Source organism: Scophthalmus maximus, chromosome 1 (genome assembly GCF_022379125.1).
Source record: "Scophthalmus maximus strain ysfricsl-2021 chromosome 1, ASM2237912v1, whole genome shotgun sequence".
NCBI classification, from domain to species: Eukaryota; Metazoa; Chordata; class Actinopteri; order Pleuronectiformes; family Scophthalmidae; genus Scophthalmus; species Scophthalmus maximus.
Genome location: NC_061515.1, coordinates 25,409,347 through 25,423,383, shown reverse-complemented (window position 1 = coordinate 25,423,383; position 14,037 = coordinate 25,409,347). Strand labels below are relative to the sequence as shown.

General features: G+C 43.3%; 1 protein-coding gene across 2 annotated transcripts; it reads left to right on the top strand.

Moving 5' to 3' along the window:
* Window positions 1–453: 453 nt before the first annotated feature.
* Window positions 454–12,987, top strand: rab1ba (zRAB1B, member RAS oncogene family a). 2 transcript variants are annotated; one of them, XM_035629907.2, is made up of 6 exons: window positions 454–529; window positions 4,149–4,221; window positions 4,329–4,424; window positions 6,294–6,389; window positions 7,631–7,762; window positions 9,049–12,987. In XM_035629907.2, exons 1-6 carry the CDS (start codon window positions 504–506, stop codon window positions 9,241–9,243), a joined length of 618 nt encoding a protein of 205 aa, XP_035485800.1. In that variant the 5' UTR covers window positions 454–503; the 3' UTR covers window positions 9,244–12,987. The 2 variants fall into 2 exon arrangements, with proteins under 2 accessions (XP_035485800.1, XP_035485809.1); XM_035629916.2 differs by lacking the exon at window positions 454–529 and adding an exon at window positions 694–1,036.
* The last annotated feature ends 1,050 nt before the right edge of the window (window positions 12,988–14,037 follow it).

Here is a 14,037-nt window from a genome sequence, read left to right as displayed (position 1 = left end):
ATAAATATGGCAACAAAAAAACTTTTTTCATTTTACCCGCCCTGGTCGCTGCTTGAATAACTCATCAAGTCCTTTTTTGTGGACCAGTTATTCTCTTGTTGTTGTTTCAACTTGATTTTTATTATAATAAACTACAAATCCCAGGACCGATGTAATCTTAGCTTCTTGCAGGGGCACATTCAAACTCAAAACGGCAGCGGACCGTTTTGCTGCGATTTAGAACTACATTTGAAGCGGTGTGAAATGTCCTTTGAGGCGTGTTACCCACAACTACATTCAGTTTAATTGTGTCATTATGCAACGCGAGATGGTAAGACAAAATTACAGATGTAGCCTATTTGTGCTTCTCACAAAATAGTAAGTTGGCAGCGATGAAGTGTCGAAATCAGTTTCCCCGTCGAGTTTTGTTTATCCCAGCTTCACGTGAACCCAACCCAACCTTACCCTAATAACACCGAGGGGCGGGGCAGGAGTGGCGCAACGGGAAGCGCATTTGGAGAAACATGATTCGTCAGCGGTATTTAAAAAGGTAGTAATAATATGAACCGGCTGTTCAACGTGTACGGTTCAACGTTCAACGAATCACCGTTTCCGCTTTGATAAACACTTCCACACACACGTATATTGCTGCGGGGATTCGTTCCGATATGCCGTGGCTGAACGTGCCCCCGGTTTTTATCTGTAGTGCCACGTCACCTTACGTCACTACCGCACCTGCGCGGCCATCTTGGACGTCTCGAAAGCAACGGACACAGAAAGGCAGAAAAAAAAGGGGGCACTGAAACACTCCAGCCTGACCCGACGAAACACGGATATGTCCGCTGGAACCGAGGATTTATGAAAGCGCAGAGGTCGAATACAGAGGAGTGATACCTGGGAATAGTAACGGACAACGGTACAGCAGAGATCTAAGTGCCTCGGAAACCCGGACCTTCGAGTATTATCTTTTTTTTTTTTTTTCTCCGCCGGAGCCGGAAGGAAGAGTCGAGTCACCGACTGAAAACCACATCCAGAGCGAAACCATGAATCCCGAATAGTGAGTTTTACATAAGAAGGAGCCGTCGCCGCTGCCGTTTGTCGACAAGCGTAGCGACGGCTTGTGTTTGTCTGTGGTGTCGCCGAACGTTAACAGTGCCGGAGCGAGTGCTCTGTTGTTCGACGCTAGCTGGCTCTCCGTGAACAGGGCGCGGGCGGCGTCTCTCATGTGTCGGTCTCTCGCCAGCGTGTTTTCCCCCCCCCGAGCGTCAGCTGACAGCTCGCTCGTGCCGCGGCGTGTCGGCGGTGACACGCGACCTCTCACGGGACGAGTGAAACCATCGAGCCAGTGTGCGACGGCAGAGTCGATCGTTCACGGGGGTAAAAAAAAAACGCGGACCGGTCACTTGTTGGTAACCCACGCAACTAAGCTAACGCTTACTGATTAGCGTTAGCTTGACAATAAGGGAACGCGAAGTGTGATGGCTGACCTGTAGCCTCGATGAACGGCCAAGCCCTTGTGGACTTTGGCATTCGAGTTGTCTTCGTTATGGGCACACATGGGCACTGGACTCGCCCCAGAAACATGAATGTTTAGCTTCGAGTAATCCCCGTTACCACTAGGCTAACGTGCGGGTTGTGTATTTAACAGCGGTCAATATGTACAGCTGTCTGGTCGAAACTTAAACATGGTTCCCGATCGGTCCTTGAAGGTTGCTCCTGATCCTGCGCATCCTGTGCGGACAAAGACAACACCAAAAAAAATACTTTAGTAATTGGCCCTAGCCGGGCCCTCTCTCCATCGCGCAGCGTGTCGACGTCAGATGACGCGGCGGCAGGTAGCGGATGTTTGACGGCTGAAACGAGAGCACACCCGCCTGTCACCGAATCCCTCCGGTCGGTGCTTGGAGGCTCGGTGTCGAAGCAGCAGCAGCAGCCGCCGTCGTCGACCCGAGGCCGTCGGCTGAGTCAGCTGATCCACCCAGCCCCCACCATGGGCTGACAGTTCTGTGTTCACCTGCACGCTACACATACTGGTGAACTCCAACCATCATATATTTCATTATATTATACACTGTGTCTCGGTAGACATGCTCAATGAACTCGATTTCTGGCCGGTTGCTACCTCGTCCACGTGAGCCCCTTGTGAAGAGGTGTAACTAACTCACCAGGACACGCCTCTTTCTAATGGATCACATGATGACCAGTCTGCCTCTGGACCGCGATCTATTCATTAACACCGTATTAATATGATCTACAGTTGGAATCCCCTCGTGAAATAATAGTAAATATGACTATTGACTTGATGGCTTGTGAAAATGTGACTTGCATAACCTCTTTTTAATAACATGAATAACCGCAGTCTTGTTGCACATACTTGATGGTCATAGTGATTAAGGTGTTATGGCTGATATTATTTAGCATTTATTAACCATAATTACCATAATGGTCATGATTCAGACGATCAGGAAACCGATGAGAGAGAAGAAAAAACAAACTGAAGTCATTTTTGGTGTTTCCCTATACATGATAGATCTTTAACAGCCTGCTTTTTTAAAATCTATATTGGTAATATTGTTGATTGATCAGATAGTTCCAGATTCAAATCCTGATTTTACCAGTTTTATTTGGGAAGGGTTCTTTGTAAGGCTTTTTGTTTTTTGGTAGTTCTTTAAGATCTTTAGCTTTTTTTGTTCAAAGCGAAAAAATGTGTTGATCTGTTCATTTAGAGAGTAAGGTTCCAGAAACACAACATCTTTTGCATCAAAACCGACACATTGAAAAGTTTCGGATGAGCCCTACTCACCTGTCAGTTAGAACTATTAATGTTGCCACAGTGGCTAATAGATTGGTAGGTCCAGTCAACTGCTTATCTCTCTCTCAGTTAAAGACTATATGAGGCCGTGCATTAAGATGGCCTTGTACTGCCTCTTACACAGAATGCCAACAGTCGGCTCAGTCCTCTCACCAGGAGCTGTAGCCGTGTTGCAATGAGAACTGGGCTGATCGCAACACTGCCACTACATCCAGTGTTAGTGACATATATTGTCAGTTGATCGAGTGTCAGGCTGTGCTACACGACAGGTCTCAGTTTCCTATGACACAAGTATAGCACTGGCATTGGGTAATTCTCTGTGGCTGTCGGCGCTGCGCATGGAATTCTTGTGAGGTTGTTTTCCCCTCAGTGATTGGCTGCTGTGGCAGGTGGGAGGTGTTTCCATTATTTTTGGGAGAACCTGAGTAGTAGTAGGGAGCATCATACCTCACCAACATAAAAACATGTTTATATTCCCCAAGATCAGGTTTAAAGAAGTATTGTCAAGAAGAGGTGAGGTCATTCCAGGGCCTGATTAACCTGCTGGAGGGCCCCTGCCCCGGGCTCCGATTAGCTGCTTTGCCTGGCCTGTTCTAACAGGGTTAACCACATGGCTCTGATCAGGGCTGGAACGATGCATTATTGTAATAGATGACAAACATTTGTAGTTGCATATTTGCATGGATTTTGTTGATATGTCATACTGGTTATGTCCATCTCCAATAATGGTGACTCCTGCTCCTGTGCATGCTGAAAATGTTCCCAGAGTCAGGCCGAATCATCCAAAGTGTGGGAATCTTTCTACAGAGACCTTAAAAAATAGTGAAGCTTCTCTCGCCCTGTATAGTTATTATTATTATTATTATTTATCTATAACCCCAATAAATGATAACCAAGCAGACTGAGACTCTGACATGTCAACAGGTATTAGTTGTGTATGTCAGAATTTTTGTGTGTCTGTTATATTCCAGAGACGCAGATGTGAAACTATAGTGGGAAACCAATACTATGAAAATTAATAGTAATTATAATAATAATGTAATAAATCATTTCATTATTTAATTTAAAAAATAATGATTTGGCGATTCAAAAACACTCACTAAACTGGAGCTTTAGAGTCAATATTCTTAATTTGTGTTATGTTAACCAATCCAAAAAAACTACCCAAAACAATCATTATAATCTACTTCACAATATTGTGTGTGTCTCTTATTCCTCTGAGCAACAGATTGAGCCTCAGATGTTAGGAAAAGATGTCAGTCTGATCGATGAGAAATCTACTTGTGTTAACTGAGATATTGTACAAGAAAAAATGTCTTCCCTGTTCTCACCTACTTGGTTTTTCTTTTCATTTCAGTGACTATCTGTTCAAGCTCCTGCTCATTGGAGACTCTGGAGTAGGGAAGTCCTGTCTTCTGCTGCGCTTTGCAGTAAGTAGCCTCACACAACGTGTTTGTCCCTGTAACAGTTTAAACTCAATGCGTTTCCTCACACTGCTGTTGGTCTGATCCAATCCTGTCCTCCCTCCCCATCCCAGGATGACACATACACAGAGAGCTACATCAGCACCATCGGAGTGGACTTCAAGATCCGCACCATTGAGCTGGATGGCAAGACCATCAAACTGCAGATTGTAAGATTTAACAAACAAACACAGACACACGCACACACTTGCTATGCGTGTTTGTCCGTGCACATTTTCATTCAAACCGAGCTGTAACTGGATTCCTGTCTCAATTGATGGATCAGGCTGTGCCACCTCAAAGACACACTTTGTTGTGTCTTTAAATATACACTCAAACTACACACAGTGTGTTTAACAACCAGTGACCCGGAGCTCCCTGTAGCCTGGACTTTTAAATCCCTGTAAAGCTTTGGCATGAGGTTCGTCTTATGTGTTTGGTTGGCTGGTGATGTGAGTAGACAACAGTGGTATAGAATGTTGAAGATATTGTCAATTTTCTTTATTGGCCCATGTGTGAGATGCAGAGAAATATTTCAGTCTCTAACCCAGCTGACTGCAGTTTCCTCTGAAGCACCCCCTCTTCCACTTACTAATGAAACCTGAGACCTGTTGGTCTGTCCACTTTAAAGGGATGTCCTGTATTCCTTTAGACAAACAGCACTCAAACAGTTCTTGTTATTGACTTTGTTGTTGTGATGATGTGGCATCACACCTGCTGGACCAGTCACTGTTTCCAGGCAAAGAAGGTATCAAGCTCTAGGATTCAGTCTCGACCTGACCAATGCTCAAGTGTAGTTCCAGGAACTTGTCTTCCAAGCAGGAATGGAACAGGGACTGCATGTTACAGCGAGGACAGGAGATCAGCAGACTGTCCACCATAATTTGGTCTATAGCATCTATCATTTACGTTATTTATAAAAAAAACATTAAAAAACCTTTTCACATGCTTTGTAACCTCTTCACATAACATGCAGCTACATGTGTATGTTAACTGAGAAAATGCACAAATGCAAATATTGATTTTGTGAATAATTTGGATCATTCAAATAAACGACCATTAATTTAAAAAAAGGAATCTAGCCCTACTTACATTTCTTTACATTTTGCAGGGGGAGAAGGACTAATCATGATGGTTCAGAGCTGTCGGTCTAAAATGAGCTATATTTTTTATTTTGATTTACCAAAGTGTTCATGTTGCCAGCACAAAGACCGAGTACGACAGGGGGAAGGATCATGCTACATGTAGCATGACAGACTGGAGCTAAAACAAGTTGAGCACATGAGTTCAGAGCTTCTGGGTTAGAGGAATGCTCCCTTCAGATCACTGGTGGTTGGATAAATCTACAAAATCATCCACACAGACACAGAAATAAATGAATAATACTGTTAGAATGTGGCATATATGTGTAGAGAGATGTAGCCTGAAACACTTCAACGCATATGTCTTTTTCTTTTTGTTGTAAGCCGTTAATTCCTGTAAATTCCAAAAGAATGGCCAAATTAACAATTCATGACCGCTAATAAACACATTGACGTGATGATGTTAACACGGTAAATTCAGTATGAATTTGATGACTTTTCTTCAACATCCAATGGTTATTTCTAACTTCACAGGTATTGTCAGTTAAACTCAACACCCCCTCTCTGGTTTCTGTTTGACATTCTGTGGAGCACAGTTGTTGTGGCACATCTTGATCTCAATCCTAAAGGATGGGACACTTGCCCCCAGTTTTTATAGCGAGAGAAACCAAAGTGAATTGATATTCTAAACTGAAATGAATTTGAAGCTGTCATACATTAGCACAGCATTCTTCATTCTCTAGAGTTCAGGCTTGTCAGACCTGATTTGACTTCTAAATTTACTAAAAACCAGCTTCCCTCATGAACTGGAATCTAAAAAATCTTTTCTTAACCTTGCATCGTCAAATATACTTCTGTTAATATCCTACTGCTCGTCCCTGTGAAAAAGATTTGCTGACTCTTTGTTGCCTGTGATGAACTAGTTGATGAACAGGCTTATTTGTGTCTCTGTGTCAGTGGGACACTGCAGGTCAGGAGAGGTTTCGTACCATCACGTCCAGTTACTACCGCGGAGCCCATGGCATCATAGTCGTATATGATGTGACGGATCAGGTGAGTCGGGAGTCTGATTCTTAACTTTTCATTGATGTGAACAGTTTCTATGACATCGTCAGGGTTGTTCACAGGCCGTGGTGCCAACTTTAGTTTTGTGTAGTTACATTTACCAACCTTTCAACTTTTCTGCACAAAAACACCCTAATGACAAACCTTATCTAATTTCTGTATAAGAGAGTCACCAGTACTCTCCTGCGGGCTCAGGGTTGGGCTATATCTCCATAGCACGCATTTCCACCTGGAACCTTTATTCAAGGAACCAAACGGCATGAATGCAGAGGACCATACAACAACGATGATACTATGTTAATTGAGCAACACTACAACAACAGTACATATGGAGGAAATTCAAAGTGTTGATCAGAAAAGAGACGCACACAAGTATCACATGACTTTAAAAACACCTGAAATGCTTGGCTGCAAGTGAGGAAACAGATTCATGTTCAGTGCTGCAAGCACACCCCAAAGGTTCCTTTACTTTGGTTAAGTCCTAACCTGCCAAGCAGGGCCTTTTTCAGGGGTAAAAAGATTTTTCGGAAGTTCATTTAGACCCTCGTCCCTGTTGTGGACTTCCTGCCATGCTTCCTTGTTCCTGGGGAAAGTTCCTGTGGTGGAATTTGCACTGACAGATGTTATTGAGCTCCTAACTTTGCACCATAGCACAGCCATTAAAACATATCTATATCAAGGGGCGGCTTTGGCTCAAGAGGTTGAGTGGGTCATCAACTGATTGGCGGGTCAGTGGTTCGATTCCCGGTTCGTCCTCTCCACAAAACTTTGAACCCCAATTGTCCCTGACGGCTGTTAGGGTGATATACAAGAGCACCAGAGAGCTTTGAGTCGTCCATAAGACCTGAAAAGTGCTACATAAATACATAAATATGTCACTCACACGCTATAATATTTAAACACAGTTTTTGACTAAACAGAGAAACACCCCCAGTGTTCATCTATAAACTGAAATACTTTCAGTCACAGTCAATAAACAGGAGTTCATTATTAACTAATATTTTAATTCTTATGTTAAGGTATATTTAATTAGGATTGAAATAAAATATATTTTTAAACCTTATAACTTCACTTGTTGAATTCAGTAGGAGTCGTGATATTATCAGATTTATAATTGGGACTAAATGAAAGGTTGGTTTGGTTTTTGATGACACATATAGTGTGTTTCAGAGGAGTTCTTCTCCTCTGGAGTTTAGTGCCACGCTGACGGTGTTGTTCTCGTTGCGCAGGAGTCCTACAACAACGTGAAGCAGTGGCTTCAGGAAATCGACCGCTACGCCAGTGAAAATGTCAACAAGCTCCTGGTGGGCAACAAGTGTGACCTGACCACCAAGAAAGTGGTGGACTACACAACAGCCAAGGTACGGCTAGGGTTCCCGATTAGTCTCCATGGGAACAAGTTCTCTTCAATCAGTTCCGTGGTTGTACGCATCACCCCCTCTGACGGTCTTCTTTCTCTTCTGTGTTGCAGTAATTTCAGTAAAAGTAACTGTTGTTCAACATTTATTGACTCCAACTAGACCTGCAAAAGTTAATCGATTAGGAATCGACTACTAAATGAATTGCTAAATATTTTGTTAATCGATTAATCGGTTCAAGTAGTTTCTAATTTTTTTTAAAGGGCAAAATTCTCGGATTTCAGCTTCTTGAATGTGAATATGTTCGGGTTTCTTTGCTGCTCTGTGACAGTAAACTCAATATCTTTGGTGTGTGGACGAAACAAAACATCATCTTGGAGTTTCAGGGAAACACAATAGACATTTTTTGCCATGGACCAAACAACTAATCGATTAATCGAGTAAATAATCCACAGATCTATCAATTATGAAACGGATCGTTAGTTGCAGCCCAAGCTCCAACTCCCAACATGATCTGCTCCGTTTCACCTCCAGAGAACCACAGACGGGCAGCAGGAGATTAATTTGGGGGTCGAATAAATTTGCACAATTTGATTCTTTTATTTAATATTTATATCTGCATTACAGCCCCAAGGGGCACCTTAGACTACAGTCAAATTATAGTCAAGACCACTATAGTCAAAATGTATTAATTTCAATAGTTACAAAGTTATATTTGGCGAAATATGGCTCTGTTCTGGGACCACCCTGCCCTTCCAGGTGCATAGGTGAGAGCACATCTCCCTACCCGTCCGCGAGCCTTCATGTAAAATGAGGCAGGGGGAGCAGCAGCTAGAGCAGACATCAGTGACAACACATGACTGCGATCAGGTCAGATCCTTTGTGTATTTAGTCAAACTAATCCACTGTAACCTCTGGATTTACTTAGAGTTTTTTTTATGAAGGACAAAGCAGTAGATTTTTTACAGCGAGGCAGCGACGTGTTGGGCAGCAGCTTTCCAGGATACTGAAGCCTTAATGATGGTTCGTGGACTGTTGTTACCGATACAGATGAATCTGTCAATACTTTTCTCATTCAACCGATTTTCTTTTTGTCGATAAATGTCACAGAATAGTGAAACATACCCGTCACAATTGTTCACTTTCACTTAAAATGCGATTAAAGAGAAAAAGTACCAACACATTGGAGGAGCTAGGACCAAAGAGTGTTTGGTGTTTTTCCACTCTTCAATAATAGTCGAGATGAACCCAAAGTTGAACAATTTATTTCCTCTCCTCTCTTGTGGCAGGAGTTTGCCGACTCTCTGGCCATCCCCTTCCTGGAGACAAGCGCTAAGAATGCCACCAACGTGGAGCAGGCCTTCATGACCATGGCCGCAGAGATCAAGAAGCGCATGGGCCCCGGGGCCACAGCTGGTAGCGACAAACCCAACCTCAAGATCGACAGCACTCCCGTCAGGCAGTCTGGTGGGGGCTGCTGTTAAAGGACCCCCTACCATCACCTCCACCATCTCCCTCTCTCTTATCCTTCTTGTGTCGTCCCCCCACCCCCCCCCACCCCATCACCTCTGCCATTCCTGCACCCACCGGTCCACCATGAGACCCTGTAACCCACCTCCCCGCCCTCTGACCCGCCCTCTGTCAGCCTGCCTGGATAAAGGAGGAACAAAGGACTGAACTGTAAGAGTGTTAAGACCAGAGAACAGATAGGAAGTTTGTGAGTGTTCATTCAGTGTGTCAGGGAGGAACACCGACCAGACACCGGGAGACGTCCTCCGTCTGGAAAAAACAGATATGGGGGAAGATTGATATTGATTTTGAGTGGAATGGAGGCAGTGGAAGATTTAGTTTAAATAACACACACACACACACACACACACACTATAGTGGGGTGGCAGTGGGTAAAGAGATTTAAGCCTTTTGCTCAAATACTTTATTCTATCTTTGGTGATCTCATATTATGCGCGCGCGCACGCACACACACACACACACACACACACCACCAACCCCGCCCCCGCCAAAACGTTTAATTCTTGGAATGACTGAGCTGCGCACACACACACACACACGTCACACATTCTCATGTGCACTCTGCTCCAGTCCTGCTCTGTAACAGTGAATCGTCATCGGTGTGAACGGGATGAGCAGACTGTCGGGTGCAGTCCATGCTGAGTGACCCTAGACAAACAGTGTAGCAGCTGTACACACATGAGCTTTGTGCGTGCGTGCGTGCTCAGCTCATCCTCTGACTGAGCTCAGCCCCTTAGCCTGTAATTCTGTCTCTCTCTCTGTCATTTCTGTATCTTTATGAATCAGATACATGTTTTTGCTCAAACTGAAATAGTTTCAACTCTCAAAGTTTCGCCTCAACCTGAAGCAGATTCTCATCTAACTGTCGTTACTAAGTGTCTTTTCATCGACTTGATATGCAATTTACACTTTGAAATTTGCATCACGTTCTGTCGAGTTCTCATCGATCCCTCCTCGAGGTGTGTACACGTGTTACGTCACAGAACCAGTAGTATGAGGAGTAAAAACACCCTTGGCATGTTTGTCACATTGCAGTGGCTGTAGTTCTCCAGGCTCAGTCACATCCTCCTCATTCTTGCATAATGAACTCAGTGATGTCGTGGAACAAAGTATGAGTATACTGCAAGACAGAAGCCTGACCAGGGGAATTCCTTGAACCAACAGTCTGCTGAGGCTCGGCTCAATCCACAGATAACAGCTGGTGGAGTGTGAACTTCTCTTTTAGTCTTCAGGCTTCACAAGAATGATTCATGAGACCTGGAGGAATGACACTAAATATTACAGTCAGAGGGTAGATGGTGTTGGACACATGACGAGGTCCAATACATGTGCTTGTGGTGGTTGTGTGTCTTGAGTTCTTACAAACAGAAGTGATTGGCAATATCCTGCGCTGATCTTACAATTATTGTTTTATTATTTTTGTTTTTTTGTTTTTTTTTAATGTTTCCATTGATGCTTCTGGTGGAGACAGTTCTCATTCAGTACACTCATTCAGATAATGCTCTCATTCTCGCTTGTTTCGCAGACGAAGCTGAGGTAGAGGTGTGGTGGTGGTGGTGGTGGTGGTGGTGGTGGTGGGGGGCTGTTCCTTCCCTGTTGGTCAAAACGTGAATCTCTTCCGATTTATGTGCCAGGACATATTTCTGGTTCCTCACTAGATGCTTCAGTGCTCAAGTTTGTGTCCCCGTTTTATTTAACATTTGAGTCTTTTTACACTGATTATTAAAGTCTTCAGATTCTCCTTCAAAAGAACACGGTTGTAGAAAATGTTTATTTTATTTTTTTTATACACCTGCAATTGACTCGCTCAGTGGCAGAAAGGCAAACCTCACAGATGAGCACCGCCATGCAGTCTGCGACTCAAGTAGTCTCAAAACCAACGTCCTATGTCACGTTACAAACATTCTCACTGTCGCTTCCCGTCTCGAGTCTTGTGACGCAGCGACGAGACAGTGATCCGCTGAATACATTTTAGAAGAAATATCCATAATCTAGATAGAGACGTGGACGTGTTTGTGTGTGGTTAAGAGCCGCTAGAGTTTTTATTCCTTAAATCCTATTTGATTGGTAAAGTTCATCCTTGACTTCACGTTAATCTGAATCTGGACCTGGCGTTGGAGCTTTTTTCTCGTAGTATGCGTTTATTTTAATGAAAAACTGGCTCCTATCTCTGAATTCGACTCAATAATCAAGGACAAAGCCTCAAATATAAAATAAAAACACATCCTGGACCATGACTGTAAGATGTGGTGGAGAGCCCTGGAAGAGGTTTTTTGTCAAACTGTAAAAAGCTACAATTTTATTCCGAAACTAATAAAAAAAAAAAAAAGAACGGTCAAGATTTGGAGTCTAACTGAGATGCCACCTTTCAGTGACTTTCTAAACTATCACATCAGAGCGACAGTCTGGAGCTGCCAACGGTTGGCATGGTAACGCTGAAATCAGAGACGTGCGCAGAGCTGTGAGCGGCTCCCTGCCTCGTCGGCTCTGTGGCGTTCCGGGGAAACTGGGAGGAATGTGAGGAAAGAGGGCCTCTGCACTCCAGTGACTCCACCGGCTTCTGTACAGGAAACCTCATCCGACTGCGAAACAAGGTGGCGTTCATGGAGAATGATAATGAACAAACTGTACTAGAAGAACTCCTCTTTTTTAGTTCTTGGTGGTCTGTGGTGTGGTTGTACGTAGCAAGGGATATGTACATTCTGTTCCGGGGGGCCATAGTTGCCGCAATCCACAGATACTGTGATCATTAATGTTCGAGAGGTTTCAGGGACTGACTGGTCTTGGTTCGCTGACCGGATATGAACTCCCTACTCTCCTCCTCCAGCCGGCCGCCATGTCACCGCACGCTGGATGAGTTCCTCCAGCTCCTCTGGATGGGATCCTCCAGCCAGATGAGATAAATCCCCCGGGGCTTTGGTCACAGTGCAACTCCCCCAGGAATTCTGGTGACGTGTGCTGAATGCAGCACTTTTCAAAAGGGATGCCATGTCATCAGGGAACCACAGCCTCGCATCACCGATCCGACCTCCTCAGTCACGCGTGCATCACTTTTCAGACGAGTCGAGTGTGTGTCGTCGATACGTGTTTTTAAAACTGGAAAACTGTAGTTTGCTGTACAGGCATCTCACATTAAGGGGGAGGGGAGGCAGCAGTGTGTGTGTGTGTGTGTCTGTGTGTAAACAGGGTAGGGTCGTGTGTAAGATTCCCCAGCTGTTTGGACACACGTTGGTATCCAGGCATTGCGCCAGTCTCACTTGGGTAGATGCAGAACAAGCAATCGATAGAAATGAACTCTCAAGTCTCTCTCACACATACTGAGAATCTTTGCTGCATTTTCCTTTCTTTCCTTTTTCCTTCTCTTTTTTTCTTTTCAACAAGTCTTGATATTCTACTGATTTTTTAATGTATTCATTGGACACTATACTCTGTTGTATGTGGGGACACTGGGGTGGGGGGGGGGGTCTGCTGTGGGTGGGGTTGAACAGATGTAGGGTGAGGCTTTTGCTTATGAATGTGATTCTGATGAAACAATGCTTGACTCTTTTTATTCTTCAGTTCTCTTTTTTTTGTATTCATTTTGGGTTTGTTTTGTCATTTGCACACTTGATTGATGCTGTTCAATGGCTTATTAATAAAAGGCTCTCACTAGGTGTTTGTTAATAAAAGGCACTGGGCAGGAGCTCGCCCGTCACTCACCTGCTGTCTTTTCTGTTCCCCTTGTTGACTTTCGGGGCTGTCTCTGTACATAATATATATTTACATACATACATATATAATAAAATGAGGAAAAGGATCAACGTCTAAATGAGAACTGGTGTGAAAAAGGAAATAAAGTGATATGAATCTGGGAATAGAAAAAGTTTAAGGACTCTTCACTACCTATTGAGACCACACTCCTTTCAGAGAAGACTCATCGCCATATCTTTTTTACATTGGGACAGAAAGAGAGAACTGTATGCAATACATACTATATTCACTTATTACAATACTTATAAGTGTGAGATGCTTAATTGCCTAAATATGTACATGTACATACTGTATGTTTTGGCAAAAAATGTCTTAGTTTCCTACAATATATTTTTTAGGAAAAGCAACCGAAACAGCTGAACATGAACCTGAGAAAAAGAAAAGAAAAAAAAATCACTAGAACATACAAAAATATCTTATTTGTGGAATCAGAAAGTCTTCCCTCACTTAACTTATCAGTACTAAATAATTATACCATCACAATTATGATCAAACAAGTCGGTTGAGATTTGACTTATAGATGTCTGATTGATCAATTTTTGCTAAATAGTTTGATGTGATTTTCTTATATCCATAGTAATAATGATGTTATAGTTTTGTGATAGTAACTGGCAATTTTAGTATCTTACTTCCTTAACATTTATTTAATCACAAAAGTCAGATAATAAAAAATAAAAAAAGATATTGAGTCAACACAGACCAAGATGTCCCTGATATGAGTCAAGCTCCAAAAATACTAGATTCAACATTTTACCAAATGGAGCTGGTCAGTACCCTCCAGTTTGTAGTACAAAAATAATAACGATAAACAAAGTCTGATGATGTCTCAAGCCCTGAGTCGAGATTAGCTGGTCGGGTCTGACAAAGGTCCTCTTGTCCAGAGCAACAGAAGACGTGCACTTTCCGTTTACACAGACTGAGAGGTGAATACATGCAGCGCCCCTTAACAATGGATCGTGAGATCAAAGCAAGAGAATAAAACTTTAGACGGTAGTGAA

Bases quoted from the DNA above. Each gene is read 5' to 3' on its own strand.
- rab1ba (XM_035629907.2), top strand. From the start codon at position 504: ATGATTCGTCAGCGGTATTTAAAAAG. The intron at 4,222-4,328 runs GTAAGTAGCCTC...TCCCCATCCCAG, and splicing joins GTCTTCTGCTGCGCTTTGCA to GATGACACATACACAGAGAG. The intron at 4,425-6,293 runs GTAAGATTTAAC...TCTCTGTGTCAG, and splicing joins AGACCATCAAACTGCAGATT to TGGGACACTGCAGGTCAGGA.